This window comes from Telopea speciosissima, chromosome 7 (assembly GCF_018873765.1).
Source record: "Telopea speciosissima isolate NSW1024214 ecotype Mountain lineage chromosome 7, Tspe_v1, whole genome shotgun sequence".
Taxonomy (NCBI): domain Eukaryota; kingdom Viridiplantae; phylum Streptophyta; class Magnoliopsida; order Proteales; family Proteaceae; genus Telopea; species Telopea speciosissima.
Window position 1 is genome coordinate 6,015,337 of NC_057922.1, and position 27,993 is coordinate 6,043,329.

The 27,993-nt window shown below is 37.9% G+C and overlaps 2 protein-coding genes across 6 annotated transcripts; one reads left to right on the forward strand and one right to left on the reverse strand.

The window, feature by feature from the left end:
* LOC122669097 (polypyrimidine tract-binding protein homolog 3-like) lies at positions 1-8,466 on the reverse strand. Of its 5 annotated transcripts, none has more exons than XM_043865770.1 (15): positions 8,309-8,466; positions 7,595-7,674; positions 7,444-7,515; positions 7,214-7,290; positions 5,331-5,415; positions 3,645-3,777; positions 3,294-3,358; positions 3,155-3,204; positions 3,030-3,071; positions 2,867-2,918; positions 2,668-2,722; positions 2,552-2,568; positions 1,937-2,044; positions 1,705-1,848; positions 1-662 (listed from the first exon to the last, which is right to left on the reverse strand). In XM_043865770.1, the coding sequence occupies exons 2-15, from the start codon at positions 7,649-7,651 to the stop codon at positions 273-275; spliced, it is 1,347 nt and encodes a 448-aa protein (XP_043721705.1). In that variant the 5' UTR covers positions 7,652-7,674; positions 8,309-8,466; the 3' UTR covers positions 1-272. The 5 variants fall into 5 exon arrangements, with proteins under 5 accessions (XP_043721705.1, XP_043721703.1, XP_043721706.1 ...); XM_043865768.1 differs by having other exon boundaries at positions 7,595-7,667; positions 8,305-8,466; XM_043865771.1 differs by having other exon boundaries at positions 2,552-2,565; positions 7,595-7,663; positions 8,300-8,466.
* A 4,706-nt stretch (positions 8,467-13,172) lies between these two features.
* LOC122669101 (keratin, type I cytoskeletal 9-like) lies at positions 13,173-27,037 on the forward strand. The gene is made up of 9 exons (XM_043865777.1): positions 13,173-13,270; positions 13,577-13,699; positions 14,461-14,541; positions 14,663-14,751; positions 14,832-14,906; positions 24,835-24,896; positions 24,989-25,048; positions 26,100-26,294; positions 26,631-27,037. The coding sequence occupies exons 2-9, from the start codon at positions 13,577-13,579 to the stop codon at positions 26,711-26,713; spliced, it is 768 nt and encodes a 255-aa protein (XP_043721712.1). The 5' UTR covers positions 13,173-13,270; the 3' UTR covers positions 26,714-27,037.
* Positions 27,038-27,993: the final 956 nt, after the last annotated feature.

Consider the following 27,993-nt stretch of genomic DNA (forward strand, 5'->3'; position numbering starts at 1 on the left):
AAAGAAAAATAGAACCCTTGACAACTCTTCTTCCAGGATCTACACGTACAGCAACAAAGCATCCCCCCAATACAGAAGAAACCTATTCAACAAAAACTGAACGAGAAAAGAAAATGAAAGGGAATGAAGAACATTAAGCAAAAACCACTTCAACACAACTGCAAAAAGTTACAACCACCAGTACAAGAAGGAAAGAAGGGAATAATTAAGGAGAGGACCTGCTGCCTAATCATAGCCATCTTTGCCATATATATCAGCACACATTTCCTTTTTCATATGGTTTGCAACTGGGAGAAGGAGATCCGGATAACCGACCCGTCAACGGTAGTGGCATGTTTACACACAAGCGCCTCTGTAGCCTGCTCCTCTGTCTCAAACAGGACAAGGGCCTGCTTCTTTCCATTGACCTCAAACAGCTTGGTGTTGACAATGTTTCCATGTTCCTCTAGGTGAGCCATGATCTCCTCCTCTGTGATGTCCTGGGGAAGAGTAGACAAGTGAATCATCTTGGTGGGGGAGCAGCAGTAACGGTAGTTCTTTGCAGCATTTCGGTTGAAGCGGTTGAGGTTTGAGTTCAAATATTCGTGTGTGTCAGGAGCTGATGTTATGTTAGTATGCTTCGAGAAGTTCACCTCCAATCGCTTTCCAAACAGCATGGCTCCCTACAGACCCAGGAAAAATAAAAACATAAGTGGGCGAACACCAAAATTTACGTAAACATCAAACATTACGAAACATAATGTTAGACAAAGTACGTGAGTAGAACCTTGGACTCGATCAGTAAAAAGAACGGTTCAAGGTTTGCTTTACTTTAAGGAGATGTAGTTCCACTTACTAGTTAATTCAGTTAAGAGAAAAGAAAATGCTTGCTTCTATCATTTTTGTATGGGAACGGCCCAAGAAATAAATAAAACCATACATGGCTCACACTTCACAGTCAGTATTAAAGTGAAACACAACAAGACATTGAAATAGTCTGATCTTTAAACCAAAGACAATGCCCCCCATCCATGCAGATCTCACAATGATGTAAAGAAGTAGATAATATGTTTTGATGGCAGAGTTTGGCCTCAACAGAGAAGACATAAATTATATTAGGCCACTGCCTACGCTTATGTATGTCAATATCACAAAGAGATTTTTTATTGTACAATACCACCATAAGGGTTTCAACTCAGGCCAGCTAAACTGGGTTAGACAATTGATTAAGCCCAAGCATGGAACTGTGGTATGACATGGTAAAATTTGAGCCTGAAGTTCTCACACGACAGCCCAAATTGCACCACAATCTCACCAAAATCACATAGGCCACGACTGTTTCCCTGTAAATTTGAAGAAAAAAAAGGCATACCCAGTGCATCCATTGTAGGGTCTGGGGAGGGTAATAATGTAAATCTGATCTAGATAAAACAAAGTAAGGCTGAATTTGTTTCTACACCATTTTCATCTTACTACGTTCATTTTTTTTTCAAGTAAACAAATGACAGTCCTGTCCATGTTACTGCATCAAAAAGGTTCAAGTGTTCTATTACTGAAGTAGTTGAATCAAAAGGTTAATTCTTTTCTAGTGGGACCCCACACTCCCACTTTCCTTGTCTAACAAACACAGTATAATTTTTGGGGCATAAAACGGTGTGATAGACTTCAGTGACAAAAGAAATAGCTTAAGTATGAAGTTCCAAAAAGGTCTAAATGGTATCAAACCTTCAAGAAGTGCACAGCTAATTCAGCCTGGAACCCATCAACCATCTGAACGAGTGCATGATCTGGCTTGTTGCGGAGAAATTTAATTCTCACAATGTTCCCGTAGATGGAAAAAAGGTTGAAGAGTTTATCTTCATCGACTTTCTGAGATATAAGGAAAAGTTAACAAGCATGAAATAACAGAAAAGACAAGAAACTATTGATAGGAAACAAGGATGAAAAAATTGCTTACATCAAGATTTAGATTAGAAACCAGGAGCGTGCACCTGTCATTAGTACCACTTATCCCAGGAGGCAATCCTCCACCAAATGCAGCTGCTATGGCTGCAGAGTTGCCCATCTAAAAAGAAACAAAGAAGAAACAAAAAAAGAGAAGTTCCATTGATGTGAATATCTGAGATGACTGTTGGATAGAAAAAGAGTAATACCCACAAGAAACAAAATTATAGCAAAGAATACTTCAGACAGAGGTCCTAACTTCTACCCTCACAAAATACCACTGCACAATTCCTTGGAGCATATGGCAGCCCAGATGGCCAGATCTCAGGTACCATCCCATGGCTCCCAAACTATGGTTATCCTGCCAAAATTTAACTTAACCAAACCACCCTGATCATCCAACTGATAGACAATAATTCGAGAACCATATCAGGACAAAATTTAGGCCAAGGGATCTCTGAGGTGGGACCCATGGACTGGTAAGCCCAAGGAAGTGCATGCACCACAAAGGAGGGAAGAGGTCCACTCTGCATCAATCCGAAATATTCCTCAAGTACCAGAAGCAAAATCTGCAGCTCAGAATAAAACCACCTGGAAGAGCGCAGAGTATAGTCTAAGCAACACCCACCTGCGGAAATGCAACTGAAACAGAGAAAATACAATAAATGCATCAACAATAGGTTGCACAACTGATAATCATTAAGAATAACTCTCTCTAGAAGTAAAGAAGAAATAGATAATCACCTGCCCTGGCTCCAGGTTGAAGTGCATACAGGCCCCCTGCATCACCATATCCAGGCTGCTGAGAAGTAGAACACAGAGATATTACATGCAATCCTCGGACATCTCATCCACAAACAATGAACTGGAAAAATCCTAGAAGAAAATTTGATAATGAGACAGTAAAACTTCAAGGAAAATAAAAATAGCCACAGAAACATACTTGTGAGGATCTTCCCTTCTGTTCTGAAGGCAGAGCTGGGTTTGTGAAATCCCTGCACAAAGGCAGGCACCCAGAAGCATTATGAAAGTGAATCACAAAGACGAGTTTTTATTAGAACATCTTTTAAGCAGCACCAATTATACTAATATGAACAGCAGCACACCTTGAGCGTTCATTATTGTAGTTCACTTGTAATTCACTTAGGCTGCATGATGAGAAAATAAGAATACCCTTTCAGCACAATAAAGGAGGACAAAAGACAATACTATTTCTAGGCTGAAAACCTACTTTGAAAATTGAATATCCAGTGTACAGCAGCCATCATAAATGTTACGACCCTGAAAAAAGTAGCCAGGGGTTAAACCTACTATTAGCTCAAAGAGCTTGCTATTCCAAGTAACTTCTGAAAGGGGATCAAACAACATACTTGGAGAGCATTTCTTGCTTGAACAGCACTCTGGCGTGATTGATACTGGATAAGGGCTTGAGAACCTACACAATTTGCACAAAGAAGTAAAGAAATTTCATACACTCTATTTGGTGTCATTGATTGCATAACTAAAAAGTGGTGGAATGAGTTCCTTAGCTCAAAAAACAAAGGGAGGTGGGTCACATCCTGAAATACCTCACCAGAAACACAAGAAACAATATTCACAAAATGAACAACACTTGAGGAACTTTCATCTAGAATTAATGCAAATTCCACCCAACCAAACTTCTTTAAGTGAGCTAGAGATACAAAAATTAAGTGTAAAAGAGGAGACTTCAAGAGTCTAACCAGCAGACTTCTGAAATGTGACGATCTTCTCCACAAACCCATGAGGAGAAAACACTTGATGCAGCACTTCCACTGTTATAGGATAGAGCAGCTGATGGATCGTAACTAAGAGAATTCGGTTGGGTTGTGAATCCTGAGAGTGCTCGACAGCAGACCAGCATAGAGGCAGGAGAAAGAGAGAAGAATAAATAGAGGAAAGAAGAAAGAACTTCAGCCAATAAGAGATCATATGACATTATACACTCAAAGAATAAAGCGTTTGACTTTTTAAGCAGAAAGTATAGGGAGAATTAAAGAAAGAGCAAGAGAAAAAACAGAAATAAAGAAATAATAACCTAACATGATTCATACAAAAGAATATACTAACAATAATTTTTTATAAATAACAAGATTATCAATAATTATTTTTATTCACTGTGTAGGATAGAATAGTTTAGTGCAAGAATTAGTAATCACAAAAAGTTATCCTTGAGATAAAAGGAGATTCAAGGAGCTTCTGAGCTTGATAACAAAATCTTCCCTCAAGTTAAATAGAAAATTAATTCTCTTTTTAACTGATGGACATCATACAGAGAAATCCAAGAAAGGCTTCTTTAACTATCATAAAGAATATAAAGCCATTTCCGTTGTGAAATATATTCCATGGTCCACAATAAAAAAAAAAAGGGCGTACCCAATGCACGAGGCTCCCGCCACTGTGAGGTATGGGGAGGATCATAATGTACGCGGCCTTAACCCCGCTTCGCAGAGAGGCTGTTTCTCAACTCGAACCCATGACCACTGGGTCGCAATGTAGCAACCTTATCGTTGCCCCGAGGTCCGCCCTCATAAGTGCATGCTAAAATATAGTATTATAATAAAGGCTTGCTCAATGAACTTGCTCTCACGGTAGAAGACTTGTGTTCACCTATCAGAAGTCAACTATTTGCACACAATAAGGAATCCAGGTTATACACATGGTGGTAAATGAGACAAGAGTCCAATATCACCAAACTTCTATTCATGTCAAGCAAGTGAAATTTCTACTTTTGCAACATAACGGTTTCAGGGCGCAAAAAAAGAGTTATGGCTTCTGTTGACTCTAATTAGACGATGCAGAGACAATCCCTCATGTCCAACAAGGCCCAATATGCATGTATAAGAAGATTCCATCTTACTCCTCTCTTAGAAGTGCAATGGAGTTCATACAGCCCAGTGCAACTACTGGGCAAGATCATTTGACACAGTAGGAGATGACAGGGATCTTTCCACATTCACTTCACCATATGGGGAACCTAGCATGCAGGATGACCATGTTATTATGAGATTACATTGGTGACAAGGTGCGCACCAAGGAAAACTTACAAAACCAGGCTCCTGCTTACAGTAAAATTAAAGATGTTACTACTCTATGATACACTCTCTCAATAAGATATGTATTCTATTACGTAATGCACAATAAACAGCACATTATCCACATAAGTCCTAAGATATCATATTACTTTGTGCATATATTTGTCCAATCGACAAAAAAACAAGTAACATTGTAGCATAGTCTATAAAACATTAAACAGCTGTTTTTCTGTAAAGGGTTGCCCTATCAAATTATTCCACAGAATTTGCCTTAATGCCAGCTACCTAAGAACAACACCTATGTAGTCATCCTCAAAGTATGGCAGTGAACACTCAAAGAATCAGATTACCAACCTGGTCCCCTTTGCGTCCTTGAGCATTTTGATCCATTGTGGTGAGTTCTTGATGTGAAGAGAACTGAATATACACATTTCGCCCCCTAATATAGCCAAGCCATAATTCAACATATTCAGAATAGACTCTAAAATATAGATAGTTTTATTGAAATCTGTAACACATGATCTACATATCCAGCACCGGATTTATAGCGAAGATATGCCCCTATCAAGATATTTTATTAAAGATAAGCCTTGGAATATTGTAATCATGGTTCGAAAACTCATCTCGACCAGGCCAAGATTCTCAAGATCTCGAGGCCGAGATCTCGGCAAGACTGTTTTTTTTTTGTGTTTCGGAATGATGTTTTAGTGGGCAGTTGGCCATAGTTGGCTCCAAAACTTTAAGGGAAGCTTGTTTTAGGCCTAATAAACACATTTAAATCTTCAAATAAAAAAAGATAAAAATAAAAAAAAACCCACCCAATTAGGTGTTTTGCATTTTGCACCCTTGGTTGGCAGTAAAGGCCGAACCCTTAATGTAATATTGCCCATAGTTGTCATGGCGCCGCCATGGTGTCATATCGGTGGAGCTGGGTGCATATCGACCAACGATATGGGTGAGTCAAGAATGTTGACCGGTATGGCCTCCATGGCACCACCATGCCACGACATATGGCCATATCGGGAGATATTCTTGTTTCAGAATATAAAACATAAGTTTTTAACAAAAAAAAAAAAATTTAACCATTTAAGAGTTAATGTTTTTTCCTTAAATGTGTATAAGAGAAAAGTTACACCTGCAATACTCATTAACATAAAAAAAGCATTAAACACTAATACACTATACCCTAACTCCCTAAGTTGGGATAAATAAAAATCGAAAAACAGAATCTTCTTCGGCTCGACACTTCGACGGCAACGGCGACGCAATTCTTCGAACCCCTCTTCAGTGACTCTCGGCCTACTTGCTTGGCTTTAGCGAGTACTCCCAACTCCAACAACCTCTTCAAGCAGGTAAGTAAAGTGTCTTTTTGTTTATTATTTTTTTTATTTGGTTCTTCTTCTTCTCCTCCTCCTCCCAGTCCTCCGGCGAGTATTCTCAATAAACAGGTTAGCCTATCATTTGATTTTTCAACTTTATTATCATATTTAATGTTAATATCAAAGTATTTTATATTTGATAGGCTAATCCATGATTTCATATACACTAATGGATATTACACTTTCATGAATTAAACCATAGTAGTACATTTTCATGTTGATTTTTTATGTTATAGAGTATATATTATAGCATACTAAATAACATTAAAAATAAGGAAAAACATGGTCGCCATGATCACCATAGTGTTGCCATGGTAGGCGACTTGTCCACATATCGATTAGACATCCTTCCGCTGACTTGGATCACCGTAACGACGTGACAACTATGATATTGCCTATTCTACACATTGTTTGAATGATATGAGACATAATTGGAAAGTAAAACAAGTAAATTATGCAATAATGGATGAAGACACATAATATTGAATAATTATTTAAGAAATAGTTAAAAGACTTAAAGTTTCTACTACAAACCACAAGATACAGTGAAGTGTTCACAATGCATATTACATAGACACCCAACCCAAGTACAATGAATAATACATAAGTCATTACTACCCTAGTCTTCAACGTCTCAACTCCCAAGTCCCAACAATACAATACTATGAGTACTAAGGAGGTCGAGATTCTCGAAATATTCGAGATTTCTCCAAGATTCTTTAAGATTCTCGAAATATTTGAAATTTCGGTCGAGTTATTCGAAAATGTGCATATTTTGTGTCTCGTATGTCATCATCTCCTCTCGTGAAGCTCGAGATTCTCGAGATCTCGCCGAGTTTTTGAACTATGTAATAATACCTGACGCTCGGCTGCACATTTGTGTAGTATTGCAACACATTCACAGCTGAAGCTACATCGTGCATCTGGAGTAGGGCCTGTACAAATGCAGATCCAGAGAGTATTAGAAGTGGTCCAGCAACAAGAACAGCTAATCACATACAATAGAATGAACAGAACTTGCCCATACATGAAGTCAACAGCCAAGAAAACTAACTAGGAAAGGCTCAACAACCAGGAAAGAACAAAACCTGATTTTTAGCACGTAGCATAACAAGCTTAGTGACAACACCAAAAGGTTGGACCAACTGAAGGAGATCATTCTGACAAAAACAAAAGTTCAATGCACATGCAGAGAGAGGTGTGATTTAATCGTTATGAAGCCAATGAAATGGAAAATACCTCAGATATTTCGTGTCCAACGTTGCGGATATGGATGACTTTTGAAGGTTCTGTCATTTTACCAGACACCTGAGACCAAAATAACAACTCGTGAATCCTGAAAACTTTTACCAGATAGAATGTCAAACCACATGTTTCAATGTTTCAATTAGCATAAGTCAAAGGGGTAGAGAACTTAAAACAAAAATGGAGAATGAAAAAGAGAAATCTTTTCCTTTTCTCTCTCATTTTCTTTTCATTTCTGGGAGAGTGGAGGAGCATACAAATGCTTAATGTGTCACGGAAATTCGTACAGTTCCATTTTCCCTTGCATTTAGTAGAGTTCATTCAAGTATGAAATGTTTTCAAAAGGGTGTGAAAGAAGAATACAGAAATTACATCATAGAAAGGAAGATGGAGGAACAAAGGTTCATCGAACGACAAAACCTCTCAAATACCTAAAACCCCAACCTGCAAAGAATTTCAGGAGGGCATGGAGAAAAACAATAAAATTTTAATTTTAATTTTTCATTTTCGCAACTCTGTGTTGCTACCATTGACACTACCTCCAAACCCTAGATATATAATCCAAACACCAAGAAAGACTCAAAATCCTAAAGAAAAAACGAAACAACCCCACTCTGTCAAGAAATTAAGAATAAGTTACACAGTTGAAATTTAAATCCAGTGCAAAAACAACGACGAACGAAAGAAGCAGCAATAAACCTGGAAAAATGCTTCGGGATTAGCAAGTCGACAATGTCGGATCTAAGAGTTCCTATCAGAGAAGCAGCATCTATCTACTGGCAAGCAAGTTATTGTCTTCCAGTCCTAAATTTCACAGATCGTCCGCTTTCATAAAATTTACTAAAGAACCACGAGACAGAGAGAGAGAAAAATAGGAGGGGTGGGGGGGAGGGGGACAGAGGGAAGAAGGGGATGGGGGAGGAGAGAAGAGAATAGAAGAGACTAGTTTAGATGCCCTATAGATGGATTTAATTTGTTCTCGTGACGAAAGTATAAATAATTATAGGGCTTAAATAGGGTAGTGCCGGTGTCACATTATCTTACAATGAAACCATTAAGTATTAATTCATGAACGTATAAGAATTAAACTCTCACTTAATCAGTAGAATCAGTAGTAGATGATTGATTTGTGACGGGATAATCGACCAGTCTTTGTGAAGGGCCATCGTACCCAATTCGGACGATGAAAGTGAATCAAAAGGGTAATTTGGGAAATAGGGCGTAAAAATGTCTGAAATTAGCCATGAAATGACTCCTCAAAGTCTCAAACGCATTAATGAAGTTGTCGAATGTCACGCTTCTAGGCTGTGGCGTCTTAGGATAAGGCCAAAAGAAGAAAATACCAAAATGTATTTTTGTCAATGACACCTGAATTGCTTTAAAGGGAAGTTCACTCTCAAAAAAACATAAAATAAAAATTAGGGGAAAATTGCGTACATTATGATCCTCTCCAAATCCTACTGTGGTGGGAGTCTCGTGCACTAATACACCATTTTATTAATTATCCATCCACATGCCCCCTCCATTTGGAACACAAATCGTTTTTTAGGCAACACAATAGGGTATTAAAAACCCCATGTACTTAAAAGTGTCATGTCCTATATTAATTAAATTCCTAGTTTAAGTTAGATAATTTGGCTCTCCTCTAGCCGTGGCAAGAACTGGAAGATCCAACCTAGCAAAAATAGGGGTGTTTGGGGGTTATTTTACAAGTGCCCCCCCCCCCCATATATTTTGTTAGGTTGGATCCTCTAATTCCTAAGTTAGAAAGGGTGTAATGGAAGAAGGATAGGAGTGACAGTCGAATCTATGGCATACTTTTCATTTATTATTATTATTATTGTTTTTTTGTGAAAAGCAAAATTTATTAAAAGATAGAATTGTTTATGAAAATACCATGTCTACAACTACATCTAGCCTTAGTGCCCAACCTATGAGTTACTAAGATAATCTATCTATCAACTTTCTTAATACATACAGGACTTGGTTTTCATGCACGGTCGTGTATAAGAGGAATCTTTTACACTGATTTTTAATAACCGTCAGATTCAAGGGTTTTAATCTGAATCGTCCAAAAAAAAAATATGTAGATACTCCTTCTATACAGTTACTTTTTCAAATACATGTAAAAGTCTGTAAACGAATAAAATTCCAGGATTCTCGTTCTGTGCAACTCAACGACTCAACTAAACCTTTTCTCTTCTCTTCCGTAGAACAGTCTCTCTTCTGCATAAGACTCTTTCCTTCGTTTGATACAATTTTTTAAGTTAAACTTACCTCAGAAAAACCAAACCCATCTTTAAAGTATGCTAAGCGAAACACATCACATATTACAAAGATGATTCTGTCTTACATATACCACTTAGAAAAATACTTTTTGGAGAAAAACCCAAGCTTGGAGAAAAATTGTTGCTGCTATTGGGACTAAAATAGAGAGATTGGGGTTTGAGAACCACTTCCTTGGTGGACCTCCATTTCTTTCCATCCGTTCTTCTGCACCTCCCTGGTTCTAGTTCCATGCTGTTTCTATAGTCCAAGCAGAAACTACTGCAACCTAAAACTGTAAAAAGATTATGAAAAATAGAAATCAAACAAAACCCAAATAGAAAATCACATCTATAACCCTTTTAAACAAAAACCCATCACTTAATTTCTCAAAGAAATTTTATAACAAATAGCAAAAATAAATTCCAAAAAAAATAAAAAATATGAAGAAGGAGGGAGATCCAGCCCTAGATGAAAGATCAAAGAGCAATGGGGAGTGGAGAATGATATCTTAACTGTACCATGAGAAAGCCCTAGAAAGCCCTAAGCAATGGATCGAAATAGCTTTCGCCCGACGGTAAGATGAGAGAAAAAAGGGTGAGAAGTTTATGGTCGATTGAAAGTTGAGATTGAGGTTTTTACCAAAAAAAAATTTGTTGACATTGAGGTGAAGACACAGGTGTTTTGCGGAAGAGAGAAAAAGTTTAGTTTTTTTAATTTTTTGCAAGAGAAAAGGAAGTTGTAGATAATGAAAAAAAGGATTTTTTATGTTTGGCATGAGAAAAGGGAGTTGCAAAGAAAAAAATGGAAGTTGTTCTGTTTTTTTTTTTTTTTTTTTTAATTATTATTGATAAATACGAAAGACAGTCTTTTACATTGTATTTGAAAATGTAACTGTATAGGAGTATATACCTTACTTTATCCTTGAACGGTTCAGATTAAAACCCTTGAATCTAACGGTTATTAAAATCCAATGTAAAAGATTCCTCTTATACACGATCGTGTATGAAACTTTTTGCCATACATTAAATAGAAAATGTGCCAAAATAGTTTGGATATCCATAAGTAAGGAGAATATTTGTCATAGCCAAGTATGTTGATGAGGTTGGGTAATCCATTTGACCATGTCCAGCTAGTCAGTCCATGCCTCTATGTTTTTGCATTCCTATGAAAGTCCTATGGTGATTCCTTCCCTAATTCCTCAAGCCTTGGCTTCTTAAGCTAACTCTGCAACACCATAGTTCATACATGTTGAAAGAGAATTGGTTGTTAAAAATAATAATTGCTGCACCCGACATCTTTGGATAGATGATCAAAGCTCCCATTTGTGATAACAATGATTTTATCCTTTAAGGGAAGATTAAGATAAAACTGAAAGAGCAGCTACGATTGAGATGGAGGAGAACTGAGGATATTTTCCAAGTATGAGTTGGATGAGAAGAGCTGAAGAGGTTAAAGACCAGTCTCTCATTGTTGAATTGCTTCAATCAAAGAAAGTGGATCCAATTTGGCCTTAGAGAAAATAGTTTTATTTCAGGTAAGGATGAGAGTTTGTCTCTTTTTTGGAATTCATTGGTTGGCGATGAAATTAAGTAAAGCATTTTGTATAGTGATCGTTGCAGTCCCCTTTTTTTTGGGAGGGGGGAGTGGGAAATCACATGATAGGAAGATGTGTCAATCTGCTTCAACGGTTGATCAACATGAAGGACATGTATGATCATTAAATAGGATAATCATTTTCTTTTTCTTGGGAATTGGAGAACTTTTTAATTTATAGGGGGATAAGGGATGGAGATGGGCCCCAAGGTGGGTTGAACTCATGATTTCTTATTTGAGGAGTTGGACTTTTGCCAACTGAGCTGACCCCTTGGGGATAATCATTTTTAATTTGGATAAAGTTGAGATTCCTCCTTTAGTAAATTTCCAAAGAAAAAGTTTAAATTTGGGTGGATTGTAAGATCTCAATTTGATTTCTAAAGCAAGGGAGTAGAAGATGAATCTACAACATTTTCAAGTAAGGTAAGAAAATTGGCAAAGGCTTTTGTGGTGAGATTACCTGATGTGGTTAAAGGGGAGAAGATCATATGTTAATGAGGAGTAATAATGAGTTAAAATCTTGATGATTTGGTTAGCGATTGATTGGGTAAAGATGTTGGAGAATAAGTTGGCAAAGGATTTTGTGGTGAGATTACATGATGTGGTTAATGGGGAGCAGATCGTATCTTAATGATGAGTAATAGTGAGTTGAATCTTGATGATTTGGTAAGTGATTGATTGGGTAAAGATGTTAGAGATTAAGTTAATATTCCAGTTCTTGTTTTTGATCAAGTTAGGTTCTACTCGGTTGGGGTCGAACAACGAATTGCTTAGGTTTTTTGAGTTGGGATCTATTTCTTTGACACTTTATAGTGGGTCTAATGTGAATATTAACAAACCACGAGTATAAACAACAGTTGCCTAACACAGTTAGTGAGTTGTGATGTGTTTCATGCCTAAGGTCACTAGAAGATCATCTAGAGTTCGAAAAGAAAAAGAAGTGGTGATAAAAAGTACCCTTCCTAATCAATCTAAAGCTTAAATGTAAATATGATGTATAACCTTTTAAAACGAACAATTAATAATCGGTTTGGTCTTGATTCCAATTTTAATTGAGAAAACTATTTGCAAACCAAAAAGCCAATTTATTGATTTTTTATTCGATTTTGAATTTTATTTTGTTGATTGAAATGTTGTGAGTCATAATAGTATAGTATCTCATTTAATAAGTTTTAATAGTTTATTACTTAGTAAAGATAGGGGAACAAAATGCTATTTGTTCATGCGTCTTGGCGGTCAGTTTCTGGTGTCCCAAGGGGATTCTGTGTCTAGGTGTGGCATGTTAAGCGCAAGACCTGATAGCATTGTTTTTCCCGTAAATATAATATAAAGAAAAAAAAATACCAATTGATGCCGTGTGTGGATGTGTACCTACGCTGCCACCTCGTTAACGTTCCATTTCCGGATGTTATAATATTTTTTTTTTTGGTTGGGACGTGGGGGCGGGGGAGGGGTTTAGCAGAACCCTCTCCTGAATCCTGATACATCTTGATTTTGCGATATCCTTAATACAGAATCGGTAGTGGGCCCCACAGCCTTTGGTGTAATACACACCCTCCATCCGAGTAAGCAGCAAAAGCAGCCGGTCTATGGGCGACAGGACCGCGACCGTAACCCTAGTACCCTACCCGACTCTAACCAAGCGGCTACGATTTCTTCTGCCGTATAAAATGATAGGAAGGTACCACCGTTAAAGTTCTCGGAGCAGGGGAAGGAAAAAACGCAGTTGCGTGCTCTCTGGGAAGAGAAGAGAGAAGCGAGCAAAGGCTCAAAGATATATTTTTCAGTTCAAACTCGCTAAGAACTAAGGTTTTTCTTACTAACCCTAATATTTTTTTTTTCAAATTTCTATTCGTTTTGAATGTTTTTTTTTTAAAAAGATTCACTGTCGATTTGTTGCTACCACAGATCTGTTTTTTTCATTTGTTTATTGAACTTATCTGTCTTTTAAATAATTTTTTAGGGTTTCTGTTCTGGGTTTGGGACTTTTAGTTTTCACCTTCATCAATGTAATCGGTCTCTTTATTTTGATGTATTATAGAGTTCTGGTTTTCCATTTTTAGTTGTTTATGTGTGGTAACTTCATTTTATTTTAACCTCGATTTGGTTCGTTAGATGGATCGGTATCAGAGGGTAGAGAAGCCGAGGCCGGAGACGCCGATTAATGAAAATGAAATCCGGATAACAACTCAGGGGAGGATGAGGAACTATATTACTTATGCAACAAGTCTGCTTCAGGTATTCTGTTGTTCTCTTTCTTTTTATTAATCATTTTGTTTGCATTCTTAAGTAATCTCTATTTTTTGGTTAAACGATATTACCTTGTATCGACATTGACATCCGTGATTCAATATGGGAAAAAAAAAAACTTTCGTTGGCTGTTCACTATTGTAAATCATTATTTGTATATAAAATTTAATTAAATTTGTTTTAATAGATTTTCCCTTTTATTTGGATGTGCTTTAAGACACTATCATAACGTTTTGGGAGTACATAGAAGATCTATGATATATATGCTACTGCTTTTCTCCAGGTTGTATTTTCTTTGATTGTTTTTCCCCCCTTCCCTTTGATGTTTTCCATTGGACATCTAAATGCTTAAGGTTTCCTTTTTGGTTTGGGGAGCGGGTGATCTGCATTTATTTTGAGGATTTAGTATGCTTATTTTGGTGGTTCCTTCATTCATCGCCCAACCTTTTACTCATTGATGTGAATGTTTCTGATTTTGATATTAGCGAGGATGTATTTAGAATTGTGTGCTTTCTCTGTTGGTTGTCAACAGGGCTAAAAGGTTATACCGAGAAGGAAGAATTTATAAAAATAGAAGTGAAACTTGAGAAATTGATAAGATTGGTAGAGGATATGTCATCCCATTCACTTTACTGTATCCTTGTTTTCGTCTGATTTTAAGCATTATGTATTTGAACCACTTGCTACTGTTTTGCATTTTTGTAGGTTTCTATTTTCCCCTTTTTATTCATGTATTTATCTGTCTGTAGGAGAAGGGTTCTAATGAAATTGTCCTTAAAGCAATGGGGAGGGCTATCAACAAGACTGTGATGATTGCTGAACTAATTAAGGTGGGTTATATGTGAAATAAGTGATGGTCTGATTTATGTTGAATTTTTGTATACCGTAGTGTAATAGCACTAAAAAAGTCTTTCCTTTTTTCTTCTAAAAAAAATTATGTGTTCCCTCCAGAGAAGAATTGCTGGTCTCCATCAGAACACATCTATTGGATCTACTGATATAACAGACATGTGGGAGCCACTGGAAGAAGGCTTACTACCGTAAGGATTAGGAGATCCATTTGTGCCCATGGTTATGCATTTGACATAGAGTTGGACTAATATATTTTCTCCCATTGCAGTCTAGAAACAACTCGGCATGTTTCAATGATTACAATCACCTTTTCCAAGAAGGAGTTGGATACATCCTCCACTGGGTAAGGGGCAAGAATTATAATTAGAACGAATGATGTCATTCCACCCCTGCTTCATCAATTTTTTCCTTTTTTATGATTGCTGCAGTTAGACTCCTTGGCTTAATATTACAGTGGTGTTCTTTGACAACCTTCAGTTGTTGAAGTAGGTGATCTTAGAAGTTTGCTTATTTACCTTTGCTTTCTCTCATCATCCCCAGTTTTTTGCGTTGCATTGCCATGGTGTTCTTATCTGTGTACAATACAATAGCTATCATGTGAACCAACAAAAAGGGTATATACGTTGTTCGCTTGCAACCTCATTGTGAGGAAACTCCCAAGTCTTTGGCTTGAATTGTTTCATAAGCTGAATGAGTTTGGCCTTACGTTATATGATAATAAATTGTTGCCTAAATGTGCTAAAGCTATCTAGAATAATAAGAGTTGAATTTGAGAAAATAATCATTCAAATTTTTGAATGCATTTGCTTAGCCATTGTTTGTATGATGAATTTGATCTCTAACGTAAAATCGATGTAGTTGCATCCGACTATGATCCTTTATGGAGGCTTGGACGTAACTCTAGAAGGTCCACAAGGGCAGGTAGCAGTCCATTAGGAAGAAATTAAGTTGTGGGTTTATTATCGGTTGGGCTTTTATTTTCCTGGCTTTTATTCTAAAGTTCCTAATTTATAAGCCTCATAAAGTGGGGTGATTAAGAGTCCTTATACAAGTTAATTTATGAATTGGATTAGGATTCTAATCTAGTTCCTAATTTAATACATTAGATTAGAAGTTAAGTGTTTGAACTAGATTAGGATACTCCTTAGCTAGATGGAGATTTGTTTCAAGTCTATTTACTTTATTAAGTGTGTGAGAGGGATTAAGAGTCCTTGTACAAGTTAGTTTAGGAATTTCAAAAGGTCTTTATATACGTAATATACACCCCCATCAGTTAAACATGATATGAGTAAAGAATTTTGACTTTCCTTAAAAAATTTGGGCACTGTTGAGCTTTGCAAATGTGGGTGACTCTAGGGATGTAAAAGGATAGTTGAAAATTCGAATTCGATTCGCATCTGTATCCGTATTCTAAAAAATTCTATTCGGAAACCATTCGTATCCGTCTATGAACTAATCGGATATGGATATCCCAATATTTGACCGGATATTATCCGATTCGTATTTGATTATAAAATAAAGTTAATATTAATTTTATAATACCAATGGCATATGGATTTTTTTTAAAAGGGCATATGGCAATACTGATAGTGGGCATACTGATTTAATTTAAAATGAAAAAAAAATATCATAGTGGAGTGGAGAAAGTGGAGCACAAAACTAGTGTTTTTTAATCATTATTTCGTTTTGGCTTTGGCTTTAGAGTATTCGGTGGTCTGAATTTCGTCTTGGCGTCTCAGATACTTGCCTCATTGGTGTTACTTCATCTACTCCGATCCAGATCTGAGATATAGAAAGGCTTCAATAGACGAATCTAGAGAGAGAAGGAAGGAGGAAGAGCGAGCAAGGAAGCTTATTGGCTTGGAAAGTTTCTGGTCTGGAGGAGATGCTGCTGTTGGGTGAAGGAACTTGCGGTGGGAATGTCTCTTGTAGGTCTGGGTGAAGTTAACTATCAGATCTGAAGCTGTGAGGAAGATAATCATCAAATCTGAATAGGGAAAATGAAGAAGCGGAAAGATTTTAGGTCTTTAATCGAGAACTAATGAGATAGATTTGGATTTATGGTCTGAAACAGGACGGGAAGAATTACGAGTTCAAATCTGGTCTGATCTTTGATACAGAAAAGGAAGATGAATTCTTAAGTACCGTTACATGAATTGTTCATTGGTTCTGATCATAGTTGTCATGGCGTCGCCATGGCGTCCTGGCGCTGGAGAAGCATGCATGGCGACCTACGCCATGGCGTCCCTCTTCGATTTCTTCTTCCTGTCTCTCTTTTCCTCTTCGATTTCTTCTTCTTGTCTCTCTGTCTCTGTTTTGCAACTAAGAAGTCACCAGATCTGATTCCAGGAATTAAATACTCCTTGTTTAGTTGATTTCTGTGATGAGTTCTTGCTGGAATTGATAGAACATGATGTGGCGATGCTTCGCCTGAAGGTTTAGACTGGACCGAGAAGAGTTGAAGGAGTTATCTCCTTCGTACTGCGCTGTTTTCCGTCCCAGGCTGAAGACAACCATAAATCCATAATTCGATCGTGGGTTATTACAAACCCTTATTTTGCCTTTTTCCTAAAATACCCTTCTCTTCTTTTATTCCCCTTTGTCTATACTTTACACATCCCTCCAAGTTTACCCTTAGTCATTAAATCAAAACCCTTTTATGCCCTTTCTTAGATTCTGCTTAATTACAAGATTGCCATCCTTAAAACTTGAGAAACAATAGAGAAAAAATAAAACATGGCTTGAGTATACATCTAATAAAACATTAAAAATATAGAAAATAAAAAATAAAACATGGTCGACATGCTCGCCATGGCAACGCCATGGCGGGCGACATGTCGATATATCGACGTGACACCCCTCCACCGACTTGGATCGCCGTGACGCCGTGACAACTATGGTTCTGATCGGTGATTTTAGTTCTTTCTCGTGCTGGAGACGGCCAGCGGCTGTGCATCCCCCTCTGTCTTTCTCTCTGTGTGTGTCTGCAATTTCAAATCGGGTATCCGAATATCCCAAATGTCCATTACCTAATCTAATTTGAATTCGGAAATTGTTTTTACATCTCTAGCGAATATTGAACTGAATTTAGATATCGGCTAGGATATCTGAATTCGAATGCGGATAGTACCATGTTTGGACCGAATTTGATCCGTTTACGTCGATAGGTGAATCTTCTTCTGGCCTACTGAGTTCTTCTTTTAGTTCTGAATTTGACTACAAATCAGGTGCCATCTCGTTAATCTTTTCCCCTTTCCTTCTTTTCCTACTTAATAGTTCCAATCTGCAATACCCTTGTTCGAAATGAATTTTATAATTTGCTTTTCTATCTCTCTACCTCTTTTACTATTAGTTATTACCACTTAGAACTCCATCAAACCTGGCACTCCAGTTCCTGTGTACATTCCTTCTTAAGTTCTGTTTTGAGCTATTGAATTTTATTAACTAGAATCCGGGTTCTAGTTCAAATCTCTGTTTTCCTAGTAGCACTAGGATTGGCATGCACACACCTTTTCTTGTTCTTGGATTTTTGTGAAAATCTGCAGGTTAGTAAAGTCTCTCAAGTAAACGACCTGACCTGATGATGCAGAGTTCCTGGCATTCCTGCGACTTGGTTGGTTTGATATGTGAGTTTTATCTACAGCTATAAGTTTCCTATATTTTAGGAAACTGAAACTGCCATCTTTATGTCCTATGTATGGAGGAATTAGAGCTCCTTAAATTCAGCCCTTGTGGGCTCAATATGGAGGAGATACGGCTTACAATATGGAAGTTATATAGGAGCTGTTTTGGGGGATTATCCCAAGGAACCAATTTGGGTTAATATCTTATTTGATTTTTAATTTAGTTATTTCCTATTTTTGTGTAATAACTAATAGGCTAGTTTCCAATTAGGAATAGGAGTTTTTTTGATTTGGATTTGTAATGGAAAGTTTCTAGTTAATCAATTAGGTTGTAATTGATTCTATAAAAAAGCACAAGGCTTAACACAACCCACGATGGAGTTTTGAGAAAAGTTGTGTTAGTCAGTTTTGATCATGGCTGTGAGATACAGATGAGGGGTGAGTTACCTATACCTGTGAGGGATGAGGGGCCAAAGGGAGAGAGTTAGAGGCTCAATCCTATGTATCCATCTTCTTCTACCTTTTATCTTCTTTTAGTTTCCAATCAATTTGTGTGTTTGGTGATCTGCTACAACCTATAATCGGTCAAGGTAATTTGCTGCTGTTGCTGAGGTCACAATCTATTGGTAATTAATTGGCTGAGATCCTACTGATACAGTGCTGATTGGCAGAACCAGAACAGCTTCATGCGATTTGGTTTGATAGGGATTGTATTGCCGAAACCCTAATCCGTTCAATCTTGCCACCTGAGCATTAACTGTGGCTGATGTTTTGGAGATCAATTCAGGGATCTAGAAACTCCACTCGATGTCTATTTGAAGGTCATCCAAGGTTGTTTAATTGTGTTCTTGGAATCTGACTTTTAAGCACTAATTCCTGTAATTAGATACATCAGATTTGGGGTTTGTGCTTTGTTTATGTAATTGAGTATTTGAACCTGAGTTTATTAACTGTATTTTGAGATCCTGCCTGGGGTATGGTCATTCGTGACCCAATCTTATATCAACCGAATGTCAGCTCATTCCGCCTAGTCTTTTGGAAGATAAAAATTTTCTCACTGTTATTATGACTTCAAGCCAGCTTGACTGGAGGGGGTAGATAGGACTTTCACTCCTTTTACTATTGACCTGCTGCAACAAGTGATTGCTCACCAAAGAAGAAACCAGCATTGGTTTACATCATAAATCTAAACTCTCTTAGTTATTTCTCCGTTTCTGATGATCCTATGTTTACAAATCACTCATTAAGAAATACTCTGTTCTGCGGTATATTGTGTTGGATAGTGTGTTAGAATTGTTTCTTATGCAGTAGTCATTCTAATGCAGTTCAAGATTTTAGAACAAATTGGTAGTTTGATTTTGCTCCCTATTTTGCAAGTGTGAGCATTAAAAAATTACTCAAATCTAGCTAAACCAAATGAACCAAGATGATTAGTTTCAGGGACTCACCTGTCTTGATGTTCCAGCCCATCGATTTGTAGTTGTGGAGTGCAGGTTTTTTTTTTCCTAATAAATATATCGTAATGGCTCACATGCCTCCATGAATTTGATGAATGGATTAAGAATTGGTTTTTTTTTTTTTTTTTTTTTTTCTGAGATAGAGATTTTTGTCTCTCCTCTCTCTTCTATTCTCCCCCCTACGACATGGGGTTTTTTCTCTCCTCTTTTCTCTCCCTGCGACATCTCTCTAAAAGGATGTACCCAGTGCACGAGGCTCCCGCCGCTGCAGGGTCTGGGCAGGGTCATACTGTACGTAGCCTTACCTCTGCTTCGTGGAGAGGTTGTTTCCTGAGACTCGAACCCGTGACCACTTGGTCACAATGGAGCAACCTTGCCGTTGCACCAAGATCCACCCTCCGTCATCTCTCTCTCATAATTCTTGCTGATTCACTTTCTCCTTCCCACCACAACAAATCTATCGATTTGATCTGCATCACCAAACAAAGGGTTATTTCTACTGAAATGATCCTACTTTTTGCTGATTTATCTGCATTAGATGACTTTTGTAAATTATTGATACTATGGCTATGCATGTAACTGTATACTTTATGGATGAATCTGTAATGGTGAATATTAGCTAATTCTTTGTTGGCTGTCCCTTCTCAAATTACCGTTTAGGTTTTTGGGGTTATTTTTGAAAATATAATGCGTTATTAAAGGATCTGATTCCATATAATGATTTTAAGGATTGTGGTTTATACTTCAGAACTGTTTTCAATATATTGGGTTTAGGTTATCTTAGCAGTCAGTATGCTATTTTTTTGATGGGAGAGGGTTCTCTGAGCAAGCGGCACAGAGAAACACATCACTGAGATGCAATAATGTAATATCATACATGGGAGGGCAGAGAGGTTATTTTATGTTTGGAAGAGAGAGATAGACACAGAAATGCTAGTGTATCCTACTCCAGCAGTTCAGAGAACCTTTTCCCTTATATATATATATACCCAATGGACACTTTTGTCTTGTTATGATTATTGATTTGTATTTTATATTTCTGGTGGCTGTTACTCTTCTATTTTGAATTGATGATGTTCCATTACAACCCTTAGATGTCTCAACATTTATGGAACTTGGGATTGGCAAAGTGCGTTCGTAAAATGTTGAGAATTGTAAGGGTTATAGCGGAACATCATCAATTCAAAATAGAAGAGTAACAGCCACCAGAAAATGTTAAGATTGGCAAAGTGCGTCTCTTTGAAGTACCATGCGTGTGGTGATAGTGGTTTAGCATTCTAGATATCATTTTGAGCTATTTATGAGAAATCATTTATAAGGGAATGGGTTTAAATATGTTTTTCTTGGACAGTAACATGAAATTACCGAAATGCTTTCGATTTGAGGGGTTATGAGCACATGCTCATCGATAGTTAGCGCATAAACAGTAATAAACAGTTTGTAACCATAAATCATAAATGACTCCGTAGTTGTTTATGAAATTTTAATCATTTTGATTTATATCTATGAGAAATAAAAATTAGAAATCATATCAAAGGCCTACAAAAATAGAAATACCTCAGATAAATATGAGTATAAACCATACCAAAGAGAGCCGTGGGGAATCTTGTTGCACTTGAAGTGCTTATTCAAATAATATGGTTATGCTAAAATGTTAGGATTTTGAAGTCTTTCCCCCCCTTAATGTAGTTCTAGATAGGGTAAAGCCCTACTAGAAGCCAATTAAACCAGGACCAATAACAAGGAACTAAGGGGCTGTTGGTTCTGCAGTTTCACTAGGACAAAATTGCAGTTTTAGGTCAGATCCAGGGCTTAGGTTAGGATAATGGAAGGGGGGCTTAGGGGGTATGGCTAGGCAGGTTTATAGGACTCTAATAGTGTAGGTATTATAGAGTTTCAAGTGTTTTGAAAATTCTGTAAAACTGGGCAGTAAGTCAGGATCAACTATGGGTTTTGGGGAAAGTAATGAAGGATGAGGGGGTTAGGGTTTTGATGGACAAATATGACTGAGCAGCAAGATCTAGAGTGTAATGGAATTCAAGCAAAAATAAAGGGGAATCAATTGGGGAAGGGAGTAGAGGATTAGAAGAAGAAATTAATGAACAAGTTGCAGCAGAAATCCACTAGCAGCAGCTTGGACAGAAGTGAAGGATAGAACCACCTTCGAATTGGGATCCTCCCGGCCGTCACGGTGCAAGGAGTTGATCGGATTCCACCAATCCCTTCCACCTTGATAAACCCACAAGGATGCAGCACTCTTAAGGAGCACAAGAGCAGCAACAATGGCTGAGCAGCAAGATCTAGAGTGTAATGGAATTCAAGCAAAAATAAAGGGGAATCAATTGGGGAAGGGAGTAGAGGATTAGAAGAAGAAATTAATGAACAAGTTGCAGCAGAAATCCACTAGCAGCAGCTTGGACAGAAGTGAAGGATAGAACCACCTTCGAATTGGGATCCTCCCGGCCGTCACGGTGCAAGGAGTTGATCGGATTCCACCAATCCCTTCCACCTTGATAAACCCACAAGGATGCAACACTCTTAAGGAGCACAAGAGCAGCAACAATGGCAGCCAACAAGCAAAAACTTTTTTTCATTAATCGAATTCGTGTTCAAGGCTTTGCCTCCCTTACAACCTTATATAAAAGACTCAAAAAATAGACTTCTACTCTAAATATGAAAGGTCTAACCCAATCCTTAACCTATTAGGTAACTTAAACTGACTAGGAAACTAAAATACTAAAAGAAATAGACTCAAAACCTGGCTGGACATGTAGAATCCTAATCCAGCCCAACTTACATCACATGACCACTTAAACAAGTCACATGATCACTTAAGTGATCACATGACCACTAATTACATAAAAATCAAAACTAAGGAATTAAAACAGCTAATCCCGTATGCAATCCAATTACCCATATTTTAGGCCTTAAAAATGGCCTATTACGTAGAAAGCCCATGGGATCAAAGGCCCAACATACATATAACCCAACCCTAGACTTATTTCTATAGAAATAAACCCATTTCGGTGATGAATCTGCATCACCCCTCTCACAGAAGAATACATCTAGATGGTAGCGTTTCTCTAATAGAGCTCTTATAAAAACTAATACATCTAGATGGTGGTAGAGATCTTATAAAAGCTCATTGTAGTTAAGTAGCTTCTTAGAACAATCTACTTTCATGTAGATGATTAGTTCAATTTCTTTCTTACTCATTTGTCCCTTAATTGTTCATTGATAATCGGAGGATCTGGATTTTACGTTGTGTGGACAAGTTCAAGGAAGGATTCGGCTCCAAAAGTTTATTAGCTTCTCTCTCTCTCTCTCTCTCTATATATATATATATATATATATATATATATATATATATATTGCATAACTATTTTTTTTCCTCGATAAATATAAGTAATTTAATTTATAAATAGAAAGTATGTACTTTTTTGGTGGTAAAGTTTATTATCATCCATATCTGTCATTCCATAGCCATGATGATGTACATTTCTTGAGAGAGAGTTATCTACGTCACGTTCCTCGTGCTGCTCCCGAACAACAAACCAACATGGGGTTGGTAGGACGGAGTCAGCACACAAGTCGTGCATGCTTCAGAATGGATGGCTTTATCAGCTTGCTGGATGCGCTTTATTAAATTAATATGATATATGGGGTGCACTAGGAAATGGCAAAGGAATTGAAGGCTAGGGCCGGTTAGAACTCCCATCTCCCGATCGTAGGTTTGAGCTGCTGCTATGGAAAGCCTTTTTTCTCGAATTGTGGATGCTGCTACAAGGAGGGCCAAGCTACTACCTTATCATTGGTGGATATCTGGAGAAGGGAGATGTACTAGGCCATTACCAGACGGGCTTTACTATGAAATCTTCTATAGGTGGGGATGATTCCATTTCAAACGATAAGCGAGCGGTCTGAAATGAAAGTGCAAACCCCTCCACACTGCTTGACATCTTGATGTTACATAACACTTCTTTTTTCTCAGTTAAATTGCTTTGGATACTTGAGCAGCTGTATGGGGTTATGATTTGGATTGAGCTAATCAAGAAATGAATTTGTGTGCGGGGAGCCTTTTTTGCCTGAACCAAAGCTCATATCTTGATCTGTTTACAACAAAGAGATGATGGTTATTACTGGTAAATGTCGAATTTATCTGGTGTATTCATGCTGTAAACTGCGTGTTCATAGCGACATACAGAAGCAGGTCAAACCATGATGCAGCAACAGCTTAACTAGCTGGATAATCTGATGCTATGTGCGGGTTGGTGCATGAAAAGACTTGTGGTTGGCATAACCAATGTGCAGTGGTTTCCTGGCATCATCAGGGTGCTGCATGGGCATTGTAGCCCTAACATGTTATGGTTTTGGATGCTTCTGAGTTCAGAAGACATCCATAAATGTATGCTTCACTTCAAGAAGGTGATAGCAAGTGGAATTTAGCTCGTCTCCAGGGCGTCCAGCACGCCTAGGGTGCTGCCAGACATTGAGCTGTTCCGCACACATCCCTAGGCGTGTGCCGAGATATGTGCGGCACAGCTCAGCCGCTGGATGCCCCCTGGCAGCACCCTGGGCGCACGCCTCCCTGTAGACGATCCTGATCCTAGCTAGTGAGCCTGTTGTATGTGGAAATCATAATGTACTTGATTGGGGCTCCGCTCACTTAAGGTCTTTTTGTTATTGGTTTTCATTGTGCATTTCAACCATAGCTTTATTTTGTTTGAAGTGTAAATGATGCTGTGCAGAGGTCAAATGTCTAGTGAAGTTAATTCTCGATAACTATATTGGGTTAGTATTGCTCATGAGCAGAGAGTCCCAAGATAGATTTTATTCGGTTTCGATATCTTAAATTTATTTGCCAATGGAGATTGACTGTTTAAAATGAGTAGCTAGAGTATTCTGTTTTCGGTGAGTGAACGCCTGTTTGGAGATAAAAGTTAGATTTTAATCTATTGTGGGGGAAGGTGAAGGTAGTATTATTGCTACTGGATTGCTGTCCCATGTATGCCTTGCTATTTTTTAAACTATAAAATTGTTCATGAATACAGATTTTTCTTAAGGTGCTTTGCTAGAATTGAAGACATGAAATTACACTTACCAGCTGTTTCTTTTCAGTTCTTTTTGTTTGATGATTGGTCCTTGTTAATGTGTTAACAATTGGACTGTTTTCTCTTGCCTGGCAACACAGTTACCAATCACCTATTCCAGCTGATCAAGTAAAGCCATGGACTGAATTTGACTATGAAGGAGGTAAAAAAAATTGTCGCTCCCCTAGGTTAACTGTTTAATATTTTGATGCTCTTAGTGGTAAATTTTTTTTTTTAACTTGTCTCATGATTCAGATGGCTCTCCTGGCATACGAGGCAGAGGACGTGGTGGTCGAGGAAGGGGGAGAGGAAGAGGTTCTGACTTCTGACTGTATTTTTAGTAATCCTAAGATCCATGCTCTTTTGGACTTAAGTTCTTGTAGGTCTTCTAGTTTTGTACAAGGTTCAACCCCTGCCCCGCCCCCCCCTCAACCAAAAAAAAAAAGGGGGGGGGGGGGGGGAGTTTGGCGATATAGTGATTCTGAGGTAAAGGTATTTATTCAGAAAACACAAATTTGAAAAGCGCTATGTTTTGCAAGTGTCATTTTCTTGCAGTAGAAAAGGGCATACCTACCTAGTGCATGAGGCTCCCGCTACTGGGGGTCTGGGGAGGGTCATAATGTACACAGCCTTACCTCCGCTTTGCGGAGAGGCTGTTTCCTGACTCGAACCTGCGACCAACTAGGTCACGATGGAGCATCCTTATCTTTGCGGCAAGGCTGGCCCTATCATTTTCTTGCAGTAGAATTATTTAAAAAACGCATAGTATATTTTACTCTTAAGTGAGATGCAGTTCCTGTCAAAATGTTTTAGCAATTAATCATTGATATATGTTTGTCCTTATTTTGTGGGTATTCTCAATGAAGTTTTTGTTGATTGTCTTTTATGAGAGTCACAAAATATGGTGGGGACTTCTTTCTTTCAACAGTTTTTATGGTTTATTTATAACCTCTGGCGAGTATATCATATATGTGGAATATTTCTTTGTTTCTGCACAATGCTACATGTCAAGACGGAGTTTTAGAAATGATTAAGAAGATACCTCCTGTTTTTTTTAATGGACTAGACAAGTGGTTGGTGGGACATATGGTTGCGATGGGCTGATAAAATTGTGCTGTGAAAATCCATATGATACCATCTCTTTCTGAAGATCAGAATGGCGCATCAGCCTCCGTGTTGCTGAAACAGCCATTATTGGAAGAAACCCTTCTTCAACTCCGAGTTCTTTATTCGTCTCTGCATATAGAGATTATCTTTGCCATGTATCCAACATCCATGTGTGTTTGTTTTGTTCCATTCTGTCTGGTCATTCTATTCTAGCTTGTTATGGTCAACAACCAATTTATCTTGGTCTCTTGGATGACAGGAAATAACAATGGGTTCCGTGAGTACAATGGAGATGGAGGTTGGGATGGTGGGCGTGGGTATGGTGGCAGAGGCAGAGGCCGTGGACGGGCCCGTGGTTTCCGTGGGCGTGGAAGAGGTTATGGTGGTGATATGCAACGTGAATCTGGTGGTTACAATGACTATAGTGGTGCTGATGCACCTTTTCAAGGCCGTGGTATGCTCATACATCCACAATTAAAGCAATTTTACGTGGACTACAGTCGCATTTCTTTGAGCATATAATTACATCTGAGGATGCTGTGTCTCACTTTAAGAATAACAAAAATCTCGGCAGTTGCTTTAGGGAGATAAATCTTAGACGCGTGACAACACTATAACTGAAAACAAAGTTTTTTGAAACGTTATCATGCAATCTAGTAATATAAAACCTATAGAACTTGCCGTGCATGTTTAAAATTGGCAAATTCATCTGTTTACCCATCCCCAGTTTGCATATGTTATATACTTAAGAGGCAAGCTTTGTTAATTAATGCTGTGTTGAATCTTGCAGGGCGTGGTCATGGAAGGGGAAGGGGCCGTGGTCGTGGTTATGATTATAGATCAGCAGATGGTCCAGTCCAGGCAGCTGCTTAAGCCCTAGACTGTGTTGAGGTAAGAAGTTTGGTTAGAGTGGAAAAAGAAACTCTGGGTGCCTGCTCTGCTATTCAAGTTTTTTCTTTTATTAGTATAAAAGAATGGATTTCACTGATATATTTCTAGGCAATGTCAATGGGTTGTTAGTGGTGAGCCACTGCGATATTCGTTTGTGGTAACTTTTTGTAGGTAGGTTGGTAGGGTTATTTTCTCATTTGTTGATGACAAGAAATCCTTGTTTTATATGGTACTCGGAAAAAGTGTACATTTTCTCCGATGTGTTTTTTATAGGAATAATAGAGCAGTACATTCTTTCATTCTTAATTCCTACTTCTCCGTGTACATTTATTTCTTCCTAGGGAAATTAGAAATAGCAATGGAGTGATAGTTGCAGGAGTGAGATTCTACTCTTTTGCTTACTGCTTGATGTGTACTCCATAATATTTGACTATGGTTTCTGCATTCACTGATTTCCACTTATAATTTAGGCAATTTTTATTTCATTAAGGTTCTTGTGTTGCCCAACCATTGAAATCTAAAAACATTGTTAGAAGCTTTGAATTCTTGTGAACATATTTGATTCACCCTTGGCTTAACTACTAGCCAGCCACCTTGCTACTCTTGGAACATAAGAATAGGGACGTTTTTCCGTAGCAGTGGATTGATCTGGATTGGAATGAATCAGAAAATATTTCATTAGGGAGCCCGGTGTTGGACTCTTGACTCTTCTCTGTGGTATTAATTCTTGTCCGTAGGGATGTTCGAACCAAGTAATAGAGGGTAGCAGAGATGTCAATGTCCCTTTCACCAAAGAGAGTAACAAAAAATAAAATAAAATAAAAAAGATCTCAATGGCCCTTCCCTTTCAATCGCAGATCCGTCAGTTTGATTCCAAGCATCTAACACTGTTTTGGTATTGGAGATAATGCTATAGAAAATATTTCGGTTCCTCGTCTCCCTCCCCTCCCTTTATTTTTGTTGCATGGAATCTAGGTAGAAGCAACGGGGCCATAGATTCAATCTATCACTATTATCTATAATTTAGCTTCCTTTCAATCTCTTTTTTGGTGAATTACTAAACTAATCTTTTATTTATTCCCTCGAAGGGAAAATGATCTCTGCCTTAAAGGGAGAAAGATCTCTTGCCGGAAGTGACCTATGCGAGCACTCCCCTAAGTCTATCTCTCTCATCCCCATATGAAAAGAGAAAAGACTGTGTCTCTTTGTTTTGAGGAGAGAGAGAGACAAATGTGAGTGGACCGCACTCCTGGGCAGAAACT

Excerpts from the sequence above, each read along its gene's own strand:
- LOC122669097 (XM_043865770.1), bottom strand. The coding sequence starts at position 7,651 with ATGACAGAACCTTCAAAAGTCATCCATATCCGCAACGTTGGACACGAA. Across the intron at positions 3,359-3,644 it reads CACATTTCAGAAGTCTGCTG|GTTCTCAAGCCCTTATCCAG; the intron begins GTTAGACTCTTG and ends CAAATTGTGTAG. Across the intron at positions 3,205-3,293 it reads AAGCAAGAAATGCTCTCCAA|GGTCGTAACATTTATGATGG; the intron begins GTATGTTGTTTG and ends TACTTTTTTCAG.
- LOC122669101 (XM_043865777.1), top strand. The coding sequence starts at position 13,577 with ATGGATCGGTATCAGAGGGTAGAGAAGCCGAGGCCGGAGACGCCGATT. Across the intron at positions 25,049-26,099 it reads AGGAAGGGGGAGAGGAAGAG|GAAATAACAATGGGTTCCGT; the intron begins GTTCTGACTTCT and ends CTTGGATGACAG. Across the intron at positions 26,295-26,630 it reads TGCACCTTTTCAAGGCCGTG|GGCGTGGTCATGGAAGGGGA; the intron begins GTATGCTCATAC and ends TGAATCTTGCAG.